The following is a 14,966-nucleotide window of genomic DNA, read 5'->3' on the forward strand; positions in this document are numbered from 1 at the left end:
TGGGGTTAGGACACTGGCCACCAGGACTTTGGAGACTATTATTGTTCTAGACCACATGAACCAACTTGCCCTCCCTTCTCCCTCCCATAGAATGTAAAAGCTCCTTGAAGGCAGGGACTGTTTCACATTTTTGTCTTATTATCCCCAGCACCAAACATAGTGTTTGACACATAGTAGGTGTTTAATGAGTGCAAAATTGAATTGAATTGAGGTTAGTGTCGTAGTGGATAGAGTGCCAGGCCTGGAGTTAGGAAGACCATAGTTCAAATCCAGAATAAGGCACTTAGGAACTATGTGACCCTGCACAAGTCACTTAACCTCTATTTGCCTCAGTTTCCACATCTGTAAAATAGGGATAATAATAGCACCTACCTCCCTGAGTTGCTGTGACGACCAAGTGAGATAATTATAAAACTCTATGCTGTCACACAGTAAACACTAACTACATACATGTTATCTATTATGATTGTGTGTTCGGCCTTCATTGCTGAAGAAGACCACGCCATCAGAGACATGATGACATGACTTGCACTCGACTTTGTTTTGAGGGAGGGAGGGCTGTGCAGGCCACCAGCCTCACTTCTCCTCCAGAGCCATCTGAATCCAGTGACCAGATATTCATCAGGATGACTGGAGATGACCCAGGATGAGGCAATTGGGGTTAAGTGGCTTGCCCAAGGTCACACAGCTAGTGCGTACCAAGTGTCTGAGGTGAGGTTTGAACTCAGGTCCTCCTGACTCCTGCACTGGTGCTCTATCCACTGCACCACCTAGCTGCCCCTATCTATTATGATTAGTTCTACACCAGAGGTGGGAAACCTGCAGCCTCGATGCTACATATGGCCTTCTAAGGTCCTTGGATGCGGTCTTTTGACTGTGTCCAAGTTTTACAGAACACATCCTTTTATTAAGGAGATTTGTTCTATGAAGTTTGGGTTCAGTCAAAGGCCTGTACTTGAGGACCTAGAGGGCCACATGTAGCCTTGAGGCCGCAGTTTCCCCACATCTGTTCTAGAAGATACACTTTTCAGCCCTACTTCTTAGAATCCCCAGTTTCCTTCAAGGCTTGACTCAAGTACTACTACCTTCTATATGAAACTTTTTCTGATGCCCTTAGCCTATATCCAAAAATCCAATATCCAATAAACATTTATTAAGGACCTACTAAGTGCCAGGAACTATGCTGAGCACTGGGGGACACAATGAATAAAGACAGCCCTGTCCTAAGGAGCTGATAGTCTAAAGGGGGAGATACTACACAAAATGAGGCAGGAAAGGCGGGGAGGAAGGACACCAGGGGGCATCTTGTTCCATGGAGTTAAAACCAGGCAGAGCAGCAAGTGCAGAGTGGAGAGAGCTCAGAGTGCAGGTTCTAGCCCTCTGTAAAGGAAGGCATTGGGAGGAGTTTGCTACTCTGTCTTCAGGCCCTCTAATCAGAGCAGACGAGGCTGAGGGAGGCAATGTCAATCAAGGCTTGATTGAGCAGCCCAGCAGGTGAGTTTAGAAGTGATGAGCTTATCCTGAGAGGGATATCTTGTCTGTAGAGTTGAAGTCAGGCAGAGAAGTAAAGTGGAATTAGAAAAGTCCAATTTCTAATTCCTTCCTCCAAAATTACTCTGCATCAGGCTTGAAATTTTACATTATACACATACACATATATACACATATATGTATTGCGTGTATATATGTATGTGTATGCATACTGCATGTATAGATACACATACATACATTATATGTGTGTATATGTATGTGTGTGTACACAAGTGTATACATGTGTGTATCTGATACACGCATGCATTCACACACTGTCTCCCTCAAGTAGAAATGAAAGCTTCTTGGTAACGGATTGTTTCACATTTGTACCTAGTACTGTATCTGACATATGGTAGATATTTAATAAATACTTGTTGATGGAGGGATTATTGATCAGGCCTGCTCCCTCACTGGCCCAACTCTCTGTGGCAGTGAAGATGAGGGATGGGCAGGCCTCACAGGGCCCCTGCGTAGTTCCTATATCTGGCTCTGGGGAGCTGAGTCCTTTCTGAATTCCTCTCTCCACCCCCCCCTCCCCCCCATGCCATACTTTCCTAGGCAGAAGGGAGAGGAGCCAAGAACCCTCTGGATTCTCACTGCAGGCAAGGAGGATTGCTCCCTGGGTCTGTAGGCTGCCCAGCTCGCCCACCTCATAAAGAAGCCATAGAACAGACCATAAACGTTGGTGAGAGTGGTTAGTGCCGATTAGCTGGCAGAAGCCTAGGTTTTAGCCAGGCTGTGGCAGCCAGATGGAGACTTTCCTGACCATTAACAAGTTGCACCATCTTCGGCAGCTGATGGAGCTGGCATGAAGGTCTTAGAAAGATGGCTCCCCCAGGGTAGACATATAAAGTGTCCCATTGGGCTAACTAATTCTTGTCTGTGAACAGAATGCACATAAGGCAGAAGTCTTTCTTTCTCCCTTCCTTCTTGCCCCCCAAATCCCTGACTCAATTTGAAACTATTAAAAAAAGGAATCAATCCATAAGTATTTGGGCTATCCTTTATTTATCATGGTTTATCAGAATAGAAGCTTCTGGAAGCTAGAGGCTGAGGGTGTAAGTTCAGCATGGTGCTGATGTATATTGGTACAGATCGAAGAATATTCAGTTATTTAGGACCACATAGTATTAGGCCATATTCCCTTTCATAAAGTATTCAGGAAGTCACAGGGGCACAGATTTAGAAATAGAAAGCTCCTTAGAGGCCACTGAGTCCAACCGTTTAATTTTACAGATGAGGAAACTGAGGCCCAGAAAAGTTAAAGGACCTACTCAAGGTCAAAGGATCATAGATCCAAAGCTGGAAGAGACCTCAAAGGCCATCTATTTCAACCTCTGCATTTTACTGATGGGGAAACTGCGGCCCAGATTTGTCCAAGGTTTAATAGGTAATAAGGAGGAAAGACTTGAGCTCAGGTTTTTCTAATTCTAGAAACTGTCTTCCACTCTGCCACTTGGAAGAATGGCATCTGGAAGAGCAGCCTAGGGCTAACCTGTTCCCCTCCCCTGAGGAATTGACCGTTCTGTGGCTAAATCCTCCCCACCCCAAAAGTGGGTGAGGCTAAAATGATGATTTTCTCCTCCTAGTACTGTTTAGTGAGTTCCTGTAGTCTAGAGACCAGGTTCAAGGTCAGAGATGGAGAAAAGTTCTCATTTCTTGTCTCCCCCCCTCAACCTCCAATATCATGGAGACTTTTACCTTTGGAGCCAGTTGAAGGGTTAAAACTGTATCAGGACTCCCAGACCCACTGAATTCCCTGTAAAGGTCAGACTCAGAGCCAGAGCAATCTTTCCAGAACCAGGACCTCGGAATACACTTGAAACCCAAGAGAAGATATTTCCTCAGACCCCATCCCCTCCTGGATCTTGTGATTACCTATTTAGGTCTAGCCTCCCCTAAGAACAGCTAAGGCATTGTCAATAGTGGAAGGGGTCACTGGAATTCCCTTGCTCCTTTACCCTCTGGGACAGCCTTCACCTACCTGTACAACCAAAGGCCACCGTACCCACAGCAGCCAAGTTGATGGCATACGCCTGTGTCTGGGAGAACAGCTGCAGCCAGACGTCACAGATGCTGACAAACAGAAGAGGACCCACTGCGAAGAAGTAACCTAAAGATGAGAGACATCCAGGGTAGTCAGGGGTAAGGCTGGGAGAAACCTGGGAATCATCTCCCAGGTTAAGGCATTCATCAGAAGGAAGGAGCTCCATACCTTCTCCCCAAGCAGTCAGCCAGGAGGCCAGCTTCAGCCTCAGCCTTCTGTCCCATCCATGTGAGGATCAGACTTAGAATGGAATGGGATCTTTAGAGATCACTTAATCCAGGGATTCTTTACCTGCGATTTGTAAACTTATTTTTAAAATATTTTGATAGTTGAGTTTCAATATCATAGATTTCTTTTGTAATCCTGCGTATTTTATTTTATGCATTTAAAATCATTATTTTTGAGAAGAGGTCCATTGACTTCACCATACTGCCCAAGGGGGTTCATGATACATAAAAATGTTAAGAATCCCTTATTCCCTTATTTTACAGATAGGGAAACTGAGGCTCAGAGAGGCGGTTATTCACCCAAAGTTTTGTTGTTGTTCAGTCATTTTCAGTTGTGTCTGACTCTTCATAACCCTATTTGGTGTTTTCTTAGTAAAGATGCTGGAGCAGTGTGCCATTTCCTTCTCCAGCTCATTTTACAGATAAGGAAACTAAGGCAAACAGGGTTAAATGACTTGCCCAAGGTCGCACAGCTATCAAGTGTCTGAGATTGGATTTGAACTCATCTTCCTAACTTCAGGCCCAGCGTTCCATCCACTGCACCACCTAGCTGCCCAAGGTTACACTGACAGAAAATAGCAGACCTTTTCACTCAGGAATCAGTACTGTTTTCCATTAAATCACCTTGGATAAAGAAAGAAAAATATCCCCTGGAAAATCCATCAACTGCCTAATTTTTCTCCTTGTTCTACTCCCTGTCCCACCCCCCAAACAGACAAAACTAGGTATTGCAAAAAGCTCCATGGTGTCAGCCTTAGTTGTCTACAAAGAAGCAAGTAGATGAGTGGACTAATTTCACGTTCACAGAATGGAATCTAGTGATTTGCACCTGAGGGGATGGAGAGGATTGAGGTGAGAGGACCCTGTGTTCTGTATGCCAAAAGGTATAACATGCGGAGTGGGGGAGGACACTGTAAGTCTGTGAACTGCTGAGAAGTGAAAGTGATAAAGAATCATAGCAGGGTAGAAGCTGGGAAGGATCTTAGAGACCATAGTGGAAAGTGAGATGGATTTAGCACCAAAGACCATTGGTGCCATGGAGGCAGCTAGGTGGCACAGTGGGTAGAGCACTGGGCCTGGAGGAAGACCTGAATTCAAATCTAGCCTTCAGATTTCTACTAGTTGTGTGATTCTGGGAAAGTCACTTAACTTTTGCCTGCCTCTGTTTCCTCAACCATAAAATGGGGATAATAATAGCACCTCCCTTACTGGATTGTTCAAGGATCAGATGAGATAACATTTGTAAAGTGCTGAAAACAGTGCCGGGCTTGAAAGTAGGAGCTATAGAAATGCTTATTCCCTTTTCTTTCCACTAACTATCTGTGTAATCTTGAGTAAATCACTTGGGTCTCAGTTTTCCCATCTGGTATTTGGATCAGTGGTTCTTAAAGTAGGGTCCTCAAATCCTGGAGGTCCCCAAGACACGTTTTGGGGGACCATGAGGTCAAAAGTAGTTTCATAATAATACTAAGGTTTTTATTTGCCCACTACTATGCTCCTCCCTTTTCCAACTACATATCTATGTGAGGCTGGATTTACTAATACATGCTTCAACCAAAACAACAGATCTCAACAGACTGACTATAGGGAAGATAGGAGAATCCAACTGTCTTCTGTTAAGCCAGACATCAAAGGAATTTGGGCAGTAAGGTAGTGGCTAGAGTGCTGGGCCTGCTAAGCCAGGAAGACTTATCTTCCTAAATTCTAATTTGTCCTCAGACACTTAGTGGTTGTGTGACCCTGGGCAAGTCACTTCACCCATTTGCCTCAGTTTCCTCATTTATAAAAGAAGCAGAGAAGATGTCAAACTTTTCTAGTATCTTTGCCAAGAAAACCCCAAAGGGGGTCACAAAGAATCAGACATGACTCAAAACAACAACAAAAAAAGAAATTTGGAAAAAATATGTAAAACAATGCTACTTTTTTCATTAAAATTTTTTTCTTGAAAATATAGGCATTTTGCTTAAGAATATGTCATTTATGTTCATATGTAATGGATTTATTGTTCCTATCTTAAGTCTAATTAAAATATTTTTAAAATTTATCAGCTTTAATTTCCAATATGGAAAATGTCCATAGATATAAACCACTTTTAAAAAGCTCTCAATAATTTTTAAAAGTGAAAAGGGGTCCTGAGACCAAAAAGTCTGAGACCCACTAGACTAGAGGTCCCGTCTGGCTGTAAATCATTTTAAAACAGAAAATAATTTATTGTGAACCTAATCTGCAACAATAAAATCAATTAAACACATTTGCAACTAATTAAACCTCTAGAAGACCTTCAACCTCCAGATCTCATAACAACTTATCTTCCCTCTGTCCACTTCAACCATTCTCCTTTGTCTGAACTTATAGATAGCTTTCATATAGTCTTTTTAAATAACCCCTGGTTTCCCTTGGTCTTCTGGCTCTCTTTTCTTCATATTAATATTTTTCTCTTATATTTTTTACTTTTTTTACTGTAAACTCAATAAACATGAACATTTTGTTTTATAAAGAATAGAAAAGATGATTTAAGAAGTGACCTATTACATTTTTTTCAAGTGTATGTATACTAAATTTAATGCTGTGGTCATAACAAAACTGCCTTGCTTATCAGTGTTCCCTTCTGAACTTCCCCCTATGGAAATTCTTTTCTGTGTAATAATAAAGTTAATAATAACTCACATTATTCTAGTATTGTAAGGTTTGCAATCACTTTCCATACGTTGTTTCACTTGGTCCTCATAGTCACCCTGGAAGGTGGTTTATGGATGAGAAAACTGAGGTTAACAGAAATTAAGTGACTTGCTAATGATTGCACAAGTAGGCAATGACCACAGCAGATCTGAACCCAAGTCTTCCTGGTTCTAGGTTTAGTGTTCTAGCCACTGTATCACCTAGCTCTAACTTCCAATTATTTGATATTAGTTATTTCCAGATTTCTTCATACTTGTCCTTCTAACTGTATCCTGGCTCTAGTATTTACTGTGTGACCTTAGGCAAGTCATTTTCTCTTTAAACCTAGTACTTCATCTGTAAAATGGGATAATGATACATACATTATCTACTTCACAGAGTGGGAAGTTATAGGAACAGTGCTTTGTAAACCTTTAAGTGCTATATAAATATGAATTATCATCTTCATCTTCGTCATCATTTTCAGGGCTTCAGGAAACTGAGACCCAGACATAGCAACGCTTTTGAAAAGTCATATAGTGAGTCTGTGGCAGCCAGGACTAGGATGCTACAATGGAATGATGCCTACATTGGAGTCAAAGGCCCCATGTTTGAATCCTTGCTTTACTACTTGGGTGACCGTGTCACTTAACTTCTTTTAGCCTCAGTTTCTTCCTTTGTAAAATTGGTGACCTCTGAGGTCCCTTCTATTTCTAGATCTAAGATCCTTAGAATCTTAACTTTGTATTTGCATATCTAACACTTAATGTGGCATTGGGCAAATAGTAGTTGCTTAATAGATGCTTCTAGATTGATAAATTAAGTATCAACTGTTGAGAAGATCATATACCTTTAATGTAGTGATTCTGCTAGAAATGAGAAGGAATCATTTAGTGTAACACCGTCATTTTGCAGATGAAGAAACTGAGGCAAACAGGGTTAAGTGACTTACCCAGGGCCACACAACTAGTAAGTGTCTGATGCTGGATTTAAACTCAGGTCTTCCTGACTTCAAGCCCAGCAATCTATCCACTGCACCCCCTAGCTGAGGTTCTTTTAGCTGAGGCCGCCTGGGCAAGGCCATCATATTGTGATGATTAGCACTGGAACTTTAGTCAGGAGAACTTGAGTTCAAACCTCATTTTCTTTATCTTCAAAATAAGGATAATTATAATACCTACTTCCTAGGATTGAAATAATATTTGGGAAGTACTTTGCAATTTAATTGCACACGTATAACCTATATCAAATTGCTTGCTATCTTAAGGAAAGGGGAGGTGAAGGAGGGAGAGGGAAAATTTGGAACTCAAAATTTACAATGAATGTTAAAAATTGCCCTTACAGGTAATTGCGAAAAAACAGAATATTTTTTTTTAAAAAGTGTTTTGCAATTTTTAAAACATGATATAAATGCTGGTCATATTATAATGATTGGAACTTTAGGTCAGTGGGGCAGAGCTGTTTTGGGTAGGACGAATCTTTTCCCATTCCACAGAGAGGACAACGACCAAGAGCTGGCTTTCAGGTGAGCCCTGAGAAGCAGGGAAGGGCACTCACTTACCCACAGTGATCCTGGTGTGCAGGCTCAGCATCTCCACCAGGGCATTGTTCAGGATGACAGCCACCAAGGCGACCAGGATATAGGTGAGGCTCATGTCAAACACAATTGAAGTTCCTGGAGTACAAGGAGAAGGAGGTCAGAAAAAAAGATGCTCCTCCCCTGTCCTCTCCCTATCCAAAAGGCATGGTGTTGACTTCTGTGGAGGGGCCTGGCAGAAGAAAAGACTTTCCCTTCTGTTTTTGATGCTTTTTGTCAAAGGACTTGGTCCAGCTCCTCATCAAACACAGGCCATTTTTCCTTCTGACCCCCTGGTCTCACTGCTCAGTTGTTGTGTTCATCCTTCATTTCCGAAGAAGACCATGACATCAGAGAAATGATGACATGACTTGCACTTGACTTTGTTTTGAGTGAGTGAGGGCTGTGCAAGGTCACCAGCCTCACTTTCTCCTCCTGAGCCATCTGGATCCAGTGACCAGATATTCATCATGATGATTGCTCACTAGACCATTTAGATGAGGAAGAGTCAGGTTAGGACCACATCTCTCTCAGACAGTGGAGCTTACATTTAGATAGTCAAGAAGTAGCAGTTGGTGAGTGACAGAATGGCCTGTCTTTCCTGAGATGAGGGAAATTCTCCAAGTCTTTGAAATTTCTCTGACTAAGCAGTTAGTGGGTATGGGGAAGGAAACATAGAGAGTAAATAGTATCATGTAATGGACAGAGTGCTGAACTTGAACTCGGAAGCTGTTGTTGAGTCAGTTCAGTTGTGTCTGACTCTTTGTGACTCCATTTGGGGTTTTCTTGGAACAGACACTGGAGTGCTTTACCATTTCCTTCTCCCATTCATTTTACAGATGAGGAAACTCAAAAAGGGTGAAGTAACTTGCCCAAGGTCACATAGTTAGTAAATGTCAGAGGCCAGATTTAACTCTAGTCTTCCTGACTCCAGGCTCTGGTGCACCACCAAGTTGTCCACTGTTCTCAAAAGACTTGGGCACAAATAACGCCTTTTCTATATGATCGTGTGACTTGACCTCTCAGAGGCGGTTTCCTCATTCATAAAAAGGGGATTATCATACTTGTATTACTCAACTCATAGGATTCTTGTGAGAGAAACATTTTGTAATCCTTAAAGCACTTTATAAATATGAATTATTCTTAGGATCATAGCGTTAGAACTAAAGAGAACACTAGAAATCATCAATTCCCACCCCCAACCTCATCATTCAGTTGAAGAAACGAGACCTGGAGAGGTTAAGCTCTGGGTTACACAGCTAATAAGTGTCTGAGGTCAGATTCCAATTCACATCTTTCTAATTTCAAGTTCAGTACTTTATCCACCACACCTTGCTATCTGTCATGACCTTACCACTTTCCCAATCTTTTTACTGACGCGTTTCCCTCAAACACCCAATTAGTTAGGGATATGGGAAGTGGGAAAGAACATTGAATTACCCACAATGATCCTATCGTCTCATTTTGTTTTTCAGAAACCATTCTTCATGATCAGCAGTGGGTGGAACAGTTAATTGAAATTCTCAAAACTCTGCATCTCTGTCCTTCTCATTTCCCCCATTTTGATGTTTTCCATCCCAATTCCCCAATCCCCACCAAGCCTACTCCCCTTCCTGATATTCTGTTTTCTACTGAGGAAACCATCATCTAGCTAGTCAGCCCTTTTTCCAATCTCAGAGTCATCCTCACTATCTTTGTTCAATTAGTGACTTAAATCCTATCAATTTCACTGCCACCTCATTTGCATCTGTCCCATTTTCTCCACCCACAGAGACACTACCCTCATTCAGACCCTCATCACCTCTTACCCAGATTATTACAATTGTTTCCTAACTGGTCTCTCCCTACTCCAAACCATACAAACCATACAAAGCTGCCAAGTGATATTCCTGAAGCACAAATCTCTCCATGTCACTCACTCCCCTGCTCAATAAACGTCAATGGCTCCTTTTTGCCTCTAGGATCACGTACAAATGCCTCTGTTTGGCATTCAAAGCCTTTCACAATCTGCCTCTAGCTTATCTCTCCAGACTTCTTAGACATAACTCCCACTCCCACACTCCTCACTCCAGCTAAATCCGCCTACTACAAATCTGACTATTCTCCAGGCACAACATTCCATCTCCTAATTCCATCCATTTATATGGGCTGAACCTTATGCCTGGAATGCTCTCCATATTCACCTCTACTTCTTGGAATCTCTCATTTCCTTCAAAACTCAGATCAAATGCCACTATCTTGACTGCCCCAGCCCTAGTGTCCAGCCTTGAAATTACTTTGCATTTACTTCGTATTTAGATTTCATTTCCTTATATGCACACATGTTGTTTCCTCAATAGAATGTGGGCTTCTCCGGGTAGCTATGTTGCATTTTTGTCTTTGTATCTCCAGAGTTTAGTGCAGTGCCTGGCACATAGCAGGTACTTAATGAGTGTCTGTTGGTTGATTGGAGAGACTGGCTTCTTAACTATTTTCTTACCTAAAGGGGGTAGAAAGTTTGCCAACACTACAGGTCATCTCTAAGATTCTATGACCCTTGCACTCTTGTCAACAAAGAAACAACTAAAGCTTTTTTCATGCTGAAGGGGGCAGAGTAGTGGTGGTTAAGTCTAGGTCCAGTTATGACCCAATCTTCTTCCCAGCATCCCTTACAGTGGATGGAGTGCCAGACCTGGAAGATTCATCTCCCTGAGTTCAAATCTGGCCTCATACATACTAGCTGTGTGACCCTGGGCAAGTCACTTCACCCTATGTGTTCCAATTTCCTCATCTGTAAAATGAGCTGGAGAAGGAAATGGCAAACTAGTCCAGTATCTTTTCCAAGAAAACCCCAACTGGGATCTTGAAGAGTTGGACACAACTCAACAGCATCAGTCATAGCTTAGGGGCTCTTTGCAGAGAGCCTGGAATAGACATTAGCAGTAGCCTGGGAATAGCTTACACTAACTTTTCACCAGCTTCATGCTTAGGATCAGAGAATCACAGGAGCCTAGATTTAGAACTATGAGGGACATTAGAGGCCACTGAGTCCAATGCCCTCATTTTATAAGTGAAGAAAACGAGACATGAAATAGTTAAGTGATTTGTCTAAGGTCACACATGTTATAAGTATCTGAGTGAGGATTTGAACTCAGATCTTCCTGCCACAACTGTCACACATGGCACTTAACATAACTGACCCCAGCCAGTTATGTTAGAAACATAAGGGGAAATTTAGTAATTGATTATAAAAGGACTCTGAATTGTCCGTCATAGAAAGTCATGAAACTGGGACTTTTTCACCTTCCAGACCAGAAATTAGTCATCTGAACAAGGTTTCATAGACTAGCAGGACTAGAAGGGACTTCAAAGGTCACCAAGTGCGTAGAAATACTCTCTGTGATAACCCAGTGGAAAAGTTGCCCAACCTCTTCTTGAAGATCTCTATTGATGGGGAGCTCACTACCTCTTGAGGCAATCTACTCTATTTTGAGATAGCTTTAATTATTAGAAATTTTTCTTTATACCTATCTGAAAACTTTCACTCTGTGATTTAAAGCCATGGCATCCTACTTGAACCAAATAGAAAAGTAGAATCCTCCTCCTACATGACAGTCCTTCAAATATGTGAAGACAACTATCAAATTCCTACCCCCAACACATCCAAGTTCCCTTTTCTCCAGGCTATACATTCTCATTTCTTTTAAGAAATCTTCATATAGTAGAGCTGTCAGTCCTCTGGACACCTTAATTACCTTCCTCTTTTTTAAAATTAAATTTTAGTTTTTTCAATCAATGAACATCTTCCTTCTCTTTCTTCCATCTCTCTCTCCTTAATCCCCTTTGAGAAAGCAAGAAAAACAAAACCTCTGTTACAAATAAGCAAACAGAACAAATGCCCTCATTGGCCATGTCTTAAAAAAACCTGTCTCACTCACACTCTGAGTCCATCACCTCTCTCTCAGGATGTAGGCAGCAAGTTTCATCATGAGTCTTCTAGAACAGCTGCTGGTCATTACATTGATCAGAGTTCCTAAGACTCTCAAAGTTGTTTGTCTTTACAATATTGTTATTATTGTGTAAATTGTTTTTTTGGTTCTTCTCACATCCCTTTGCATCAGTTCTTACAAGTCTTTTTATGTTTCTCTGAAACCATTCCCTTCATCACTTCTTATAACACAGTACTATTCCAGCACATTTATAAATCATAATTCATTTAGCCATTCCCCAATTGATTGGCATCTTCTCATTTTCCAGTTCTTTGATACCACAAAAAGATCTGATTGTTTTTGTACATACAAATACAAAAATATTCTTCTTTCTTTGATCTTTTTGAGGATATTGATCTAGGAATGGTATCCCTGGGTCAAAGGGGTATGCATAGTTCATCACTCTTAGGGCATAGTTCCAAATTGCTTTTCAGAATGGCTGGACCAGTTCACAGATCCATAAACAAAGCATTAATGTATCTGTTTTTTCCATAGACCTTCCAGTGTTTGTCTGACCAAGGTTAAGAGACTTGCCCAAGGTTCATACAATTAACAAATGTCTAAGTGAGGATTTAAACTTACTTCTTGACTCCAAGTCTAGCACACTATCCACTCTGCCACCTACTTGCCACTTTTTGCAATATCCTCAGTGGTGGCAAAGCCTCAAGTTTTGAGGATAGATTTGATTTTTGGAAACAACCCAGTCATTCAAAGTTCATTCTGGTGACTAATATGGGGGGGTAGGTAGGAATATGAGACTGTTTGGAGAAGGAGATGTGGCAAACAAAACTTGACTATAAAATAAAGAGAGTGACAGCCACATGTAGCTTGTAAGCTGACTTTGGTCACTTTTCTCAATGAGTGGTTCCCCAAATGGTTTAAGCAATGATACCCTTCCACTGGAATGAATGCATAAGAGTCTCCCAAGGTGGCTTTCACCTGAATGGACATATCCTGGTTTGTTTTAAAAAATGATCCAATTTCATCACTTTACATCTCTTATCACTGTAACCATGGAACAGGAAGAGGAAGGTGAGCCAATGAAGGAGACAGAGAAGGATCAGTCAGACAGGTCGGAAGTGAACCCAGAGACAACAGTGTTATTTGTCTAGATCAAATGAATTATTTGTTTCTCCATCTGCTTCTGAGCAGCTCAGTGCTGGGGATAGAAATGGACCCCCCAAGAACTACCACTACACTGCTGGTTGCTATGAACTGGATTCTTAATCCTGGTGATGGGTTTGCCCTAACCCCTTCCAGTCTGTCACTCTGTTCTTTTCAGGACCAAAGGCACAGGACAAGATTCAAGATAGCAAAGCAAAACTACTTGAGCCTCTTGGAGAAACTAAACCATGACCTTGCCCTCCCTGATTCTACCCTCCAGTCACCTGAACTATTTGAAATGCCATATAAATGTGAGTTCTTACTATTCTTCAGCTGTAGAGCTAACTGGTGATATTTAACAGAAAGCGCTCTTCCCAGAGAAATGGATGACAGTAAAGATGCCCACCATCTTTATTATCTACATAATGAGTAGCTTGGAGAAGTCTTTTTTTTTTTTCTTCTGTGCCTGCGTGGGCTTGCTAATTTATAAAGTTTTTGTCATTTTAGGCTGTCCCTCCTGAATACATTAACCAGTGATAATCTGTAAACTTCCCTGTCTTATAGACTTACATGCCAAATGACCTACATTTTCATATCCTCATCCCAGCAAACAGGAGGGCAGCATTTCTGGGCCTTCAGGTCAATTGTTCAGTCATTTCCAATTCTTTGTGACCCCATTTGGGGTTTTCTTTTGTGGTTTGCCATTTCTCCAGCTCATTTTACTGATGAGGAAACTGAGGCAAACAGGGTTAAGTGACTTGCCCCTGGTCACACAAGTAGTGTCTGAGGCTAGATTTGAACTCAGAAAGATGATTCTTCCTGACTCTGGACCTGGCACTCTATCCACTGCACCACCTAGCTGAGTATCCAGAACCCAAACCAAAAAATCACAGGATTCAGGAGCTAAAACAGTTCTGACGCTTTTCCTTCTTGGTCAATAGTTTCTATCTAGACCTTGAAAGAAATTGATTCTCACCAGTCCTAAGCCCAGTTCCTTTCCTCAGCACCCATGGTCTCAGTTGCAGAGACAGAGAAATAAATTATTTGACTGATGGAGACAAATGACACCATTCTCTCTGGGTTCTCCTCCCACTTGTCTGCCTACTCCTTGTGTGTCTCCTTCACTGGCTCATCTTCCTCCACCTGTCCCAAGGTTACAATGATCTGTCCTGTGTATTTGACTATATGGCCAGCTCCAGTCTCTCTCCTGAATCCCAGGTTGGCATCAGCAGCTGCTTGTTGGACATCTTCACCTAAATGCTCCATCACAAACTCAATGTTTCTACAACTCAACTCCTAATTATTTTCCCCTTCAAATCTGTTCCTCATCACTACTTCCCTATTTCTGTTGATGTTACTACTGTCTTCCTAGTCACCTAAGCTCAAAACCTCAAAGTTGTCTTCATTCTTATCCTTCTCTAAGTCCTCATATCTAATCTACTGTCAAACCCTATTCCTATCTCTATCATGTCCTTTTCATCCTTCCCTTTATTTCTATTCACTGGACCCAGATGCCTCTGGGGGAGAAAGTGAGGCTGGTGACTTTGCACAGCCTTGCTTCACTTAAATCCAATTCTCTTGCAAGTCATGACATTGTTTTTTTGATGTCATGGTCCTCTTCAAGAAGGGAGGACAAACAATGATCTGTGAGTAGTAGTTGAGCCACTGGGAACCCAACTGTCCAGTTCCAGTTGGGCAACACAGCTCCTTTCTTCCTTCCTTCCTTCTTTCTTTCTCTGTCCCTCCCTCCTTCCTTTCTTCCTTCCCTTCATCCTCTCCCTCCTTCCTCTTCCTCTGTCCACATAGGGAATCATAGTGCCCCACTCAGAGGAATATAAAATGTTATTTTATGA

The 14,966-nt window shown here is 41.8% G+C and overlaps 1 protein-coding gene across 2 annotated transcripts in view; it reads right to left on the reverse strand.

The window, feature by feature from the left end:
• SLC29A4 (solute carrier family 29 member 4) overlaps nt 1-14,966 on the reverse strand; it is a 57,997-nt gene that overhangs the window by 21,908 nt on the left and 21,123 nt on the right. For both annotated transcript variants that reach the window (XM_072597662.1, XM_072597661.1), the window contains exons 4-5: nt 8,027-8,140; nt 3,518-3,646 (exon numbers count right to left, since the gene is read on the reverse strand). In XM_072597662.1, coding sequence (XP_072453763.1) covers nt 3,518-3,646; nt 8,027-8,140 — 243 coding nt within the window. The remainder of the gene's footprint in view (nt 1-3,517; nt 3,647-8,026; nt 8,141-14,966) is intronic.

The sequence above is a fragment of the Notamacropus eugenii genome, chromosome 3 (genome assembly GCF_028372415.1).
Source record: "Notamacropus eugenii isolate mMacEug1 chromosome 3, mMacEug1.pri_v2, whole genome shotgun sequence".
Lineage (NCBI taxonomy): Eukaryota > Metazoa > Chordata > Mammalia > Diprotodontia > Macropodidae > Notamacropus > Notamacropus eugenii.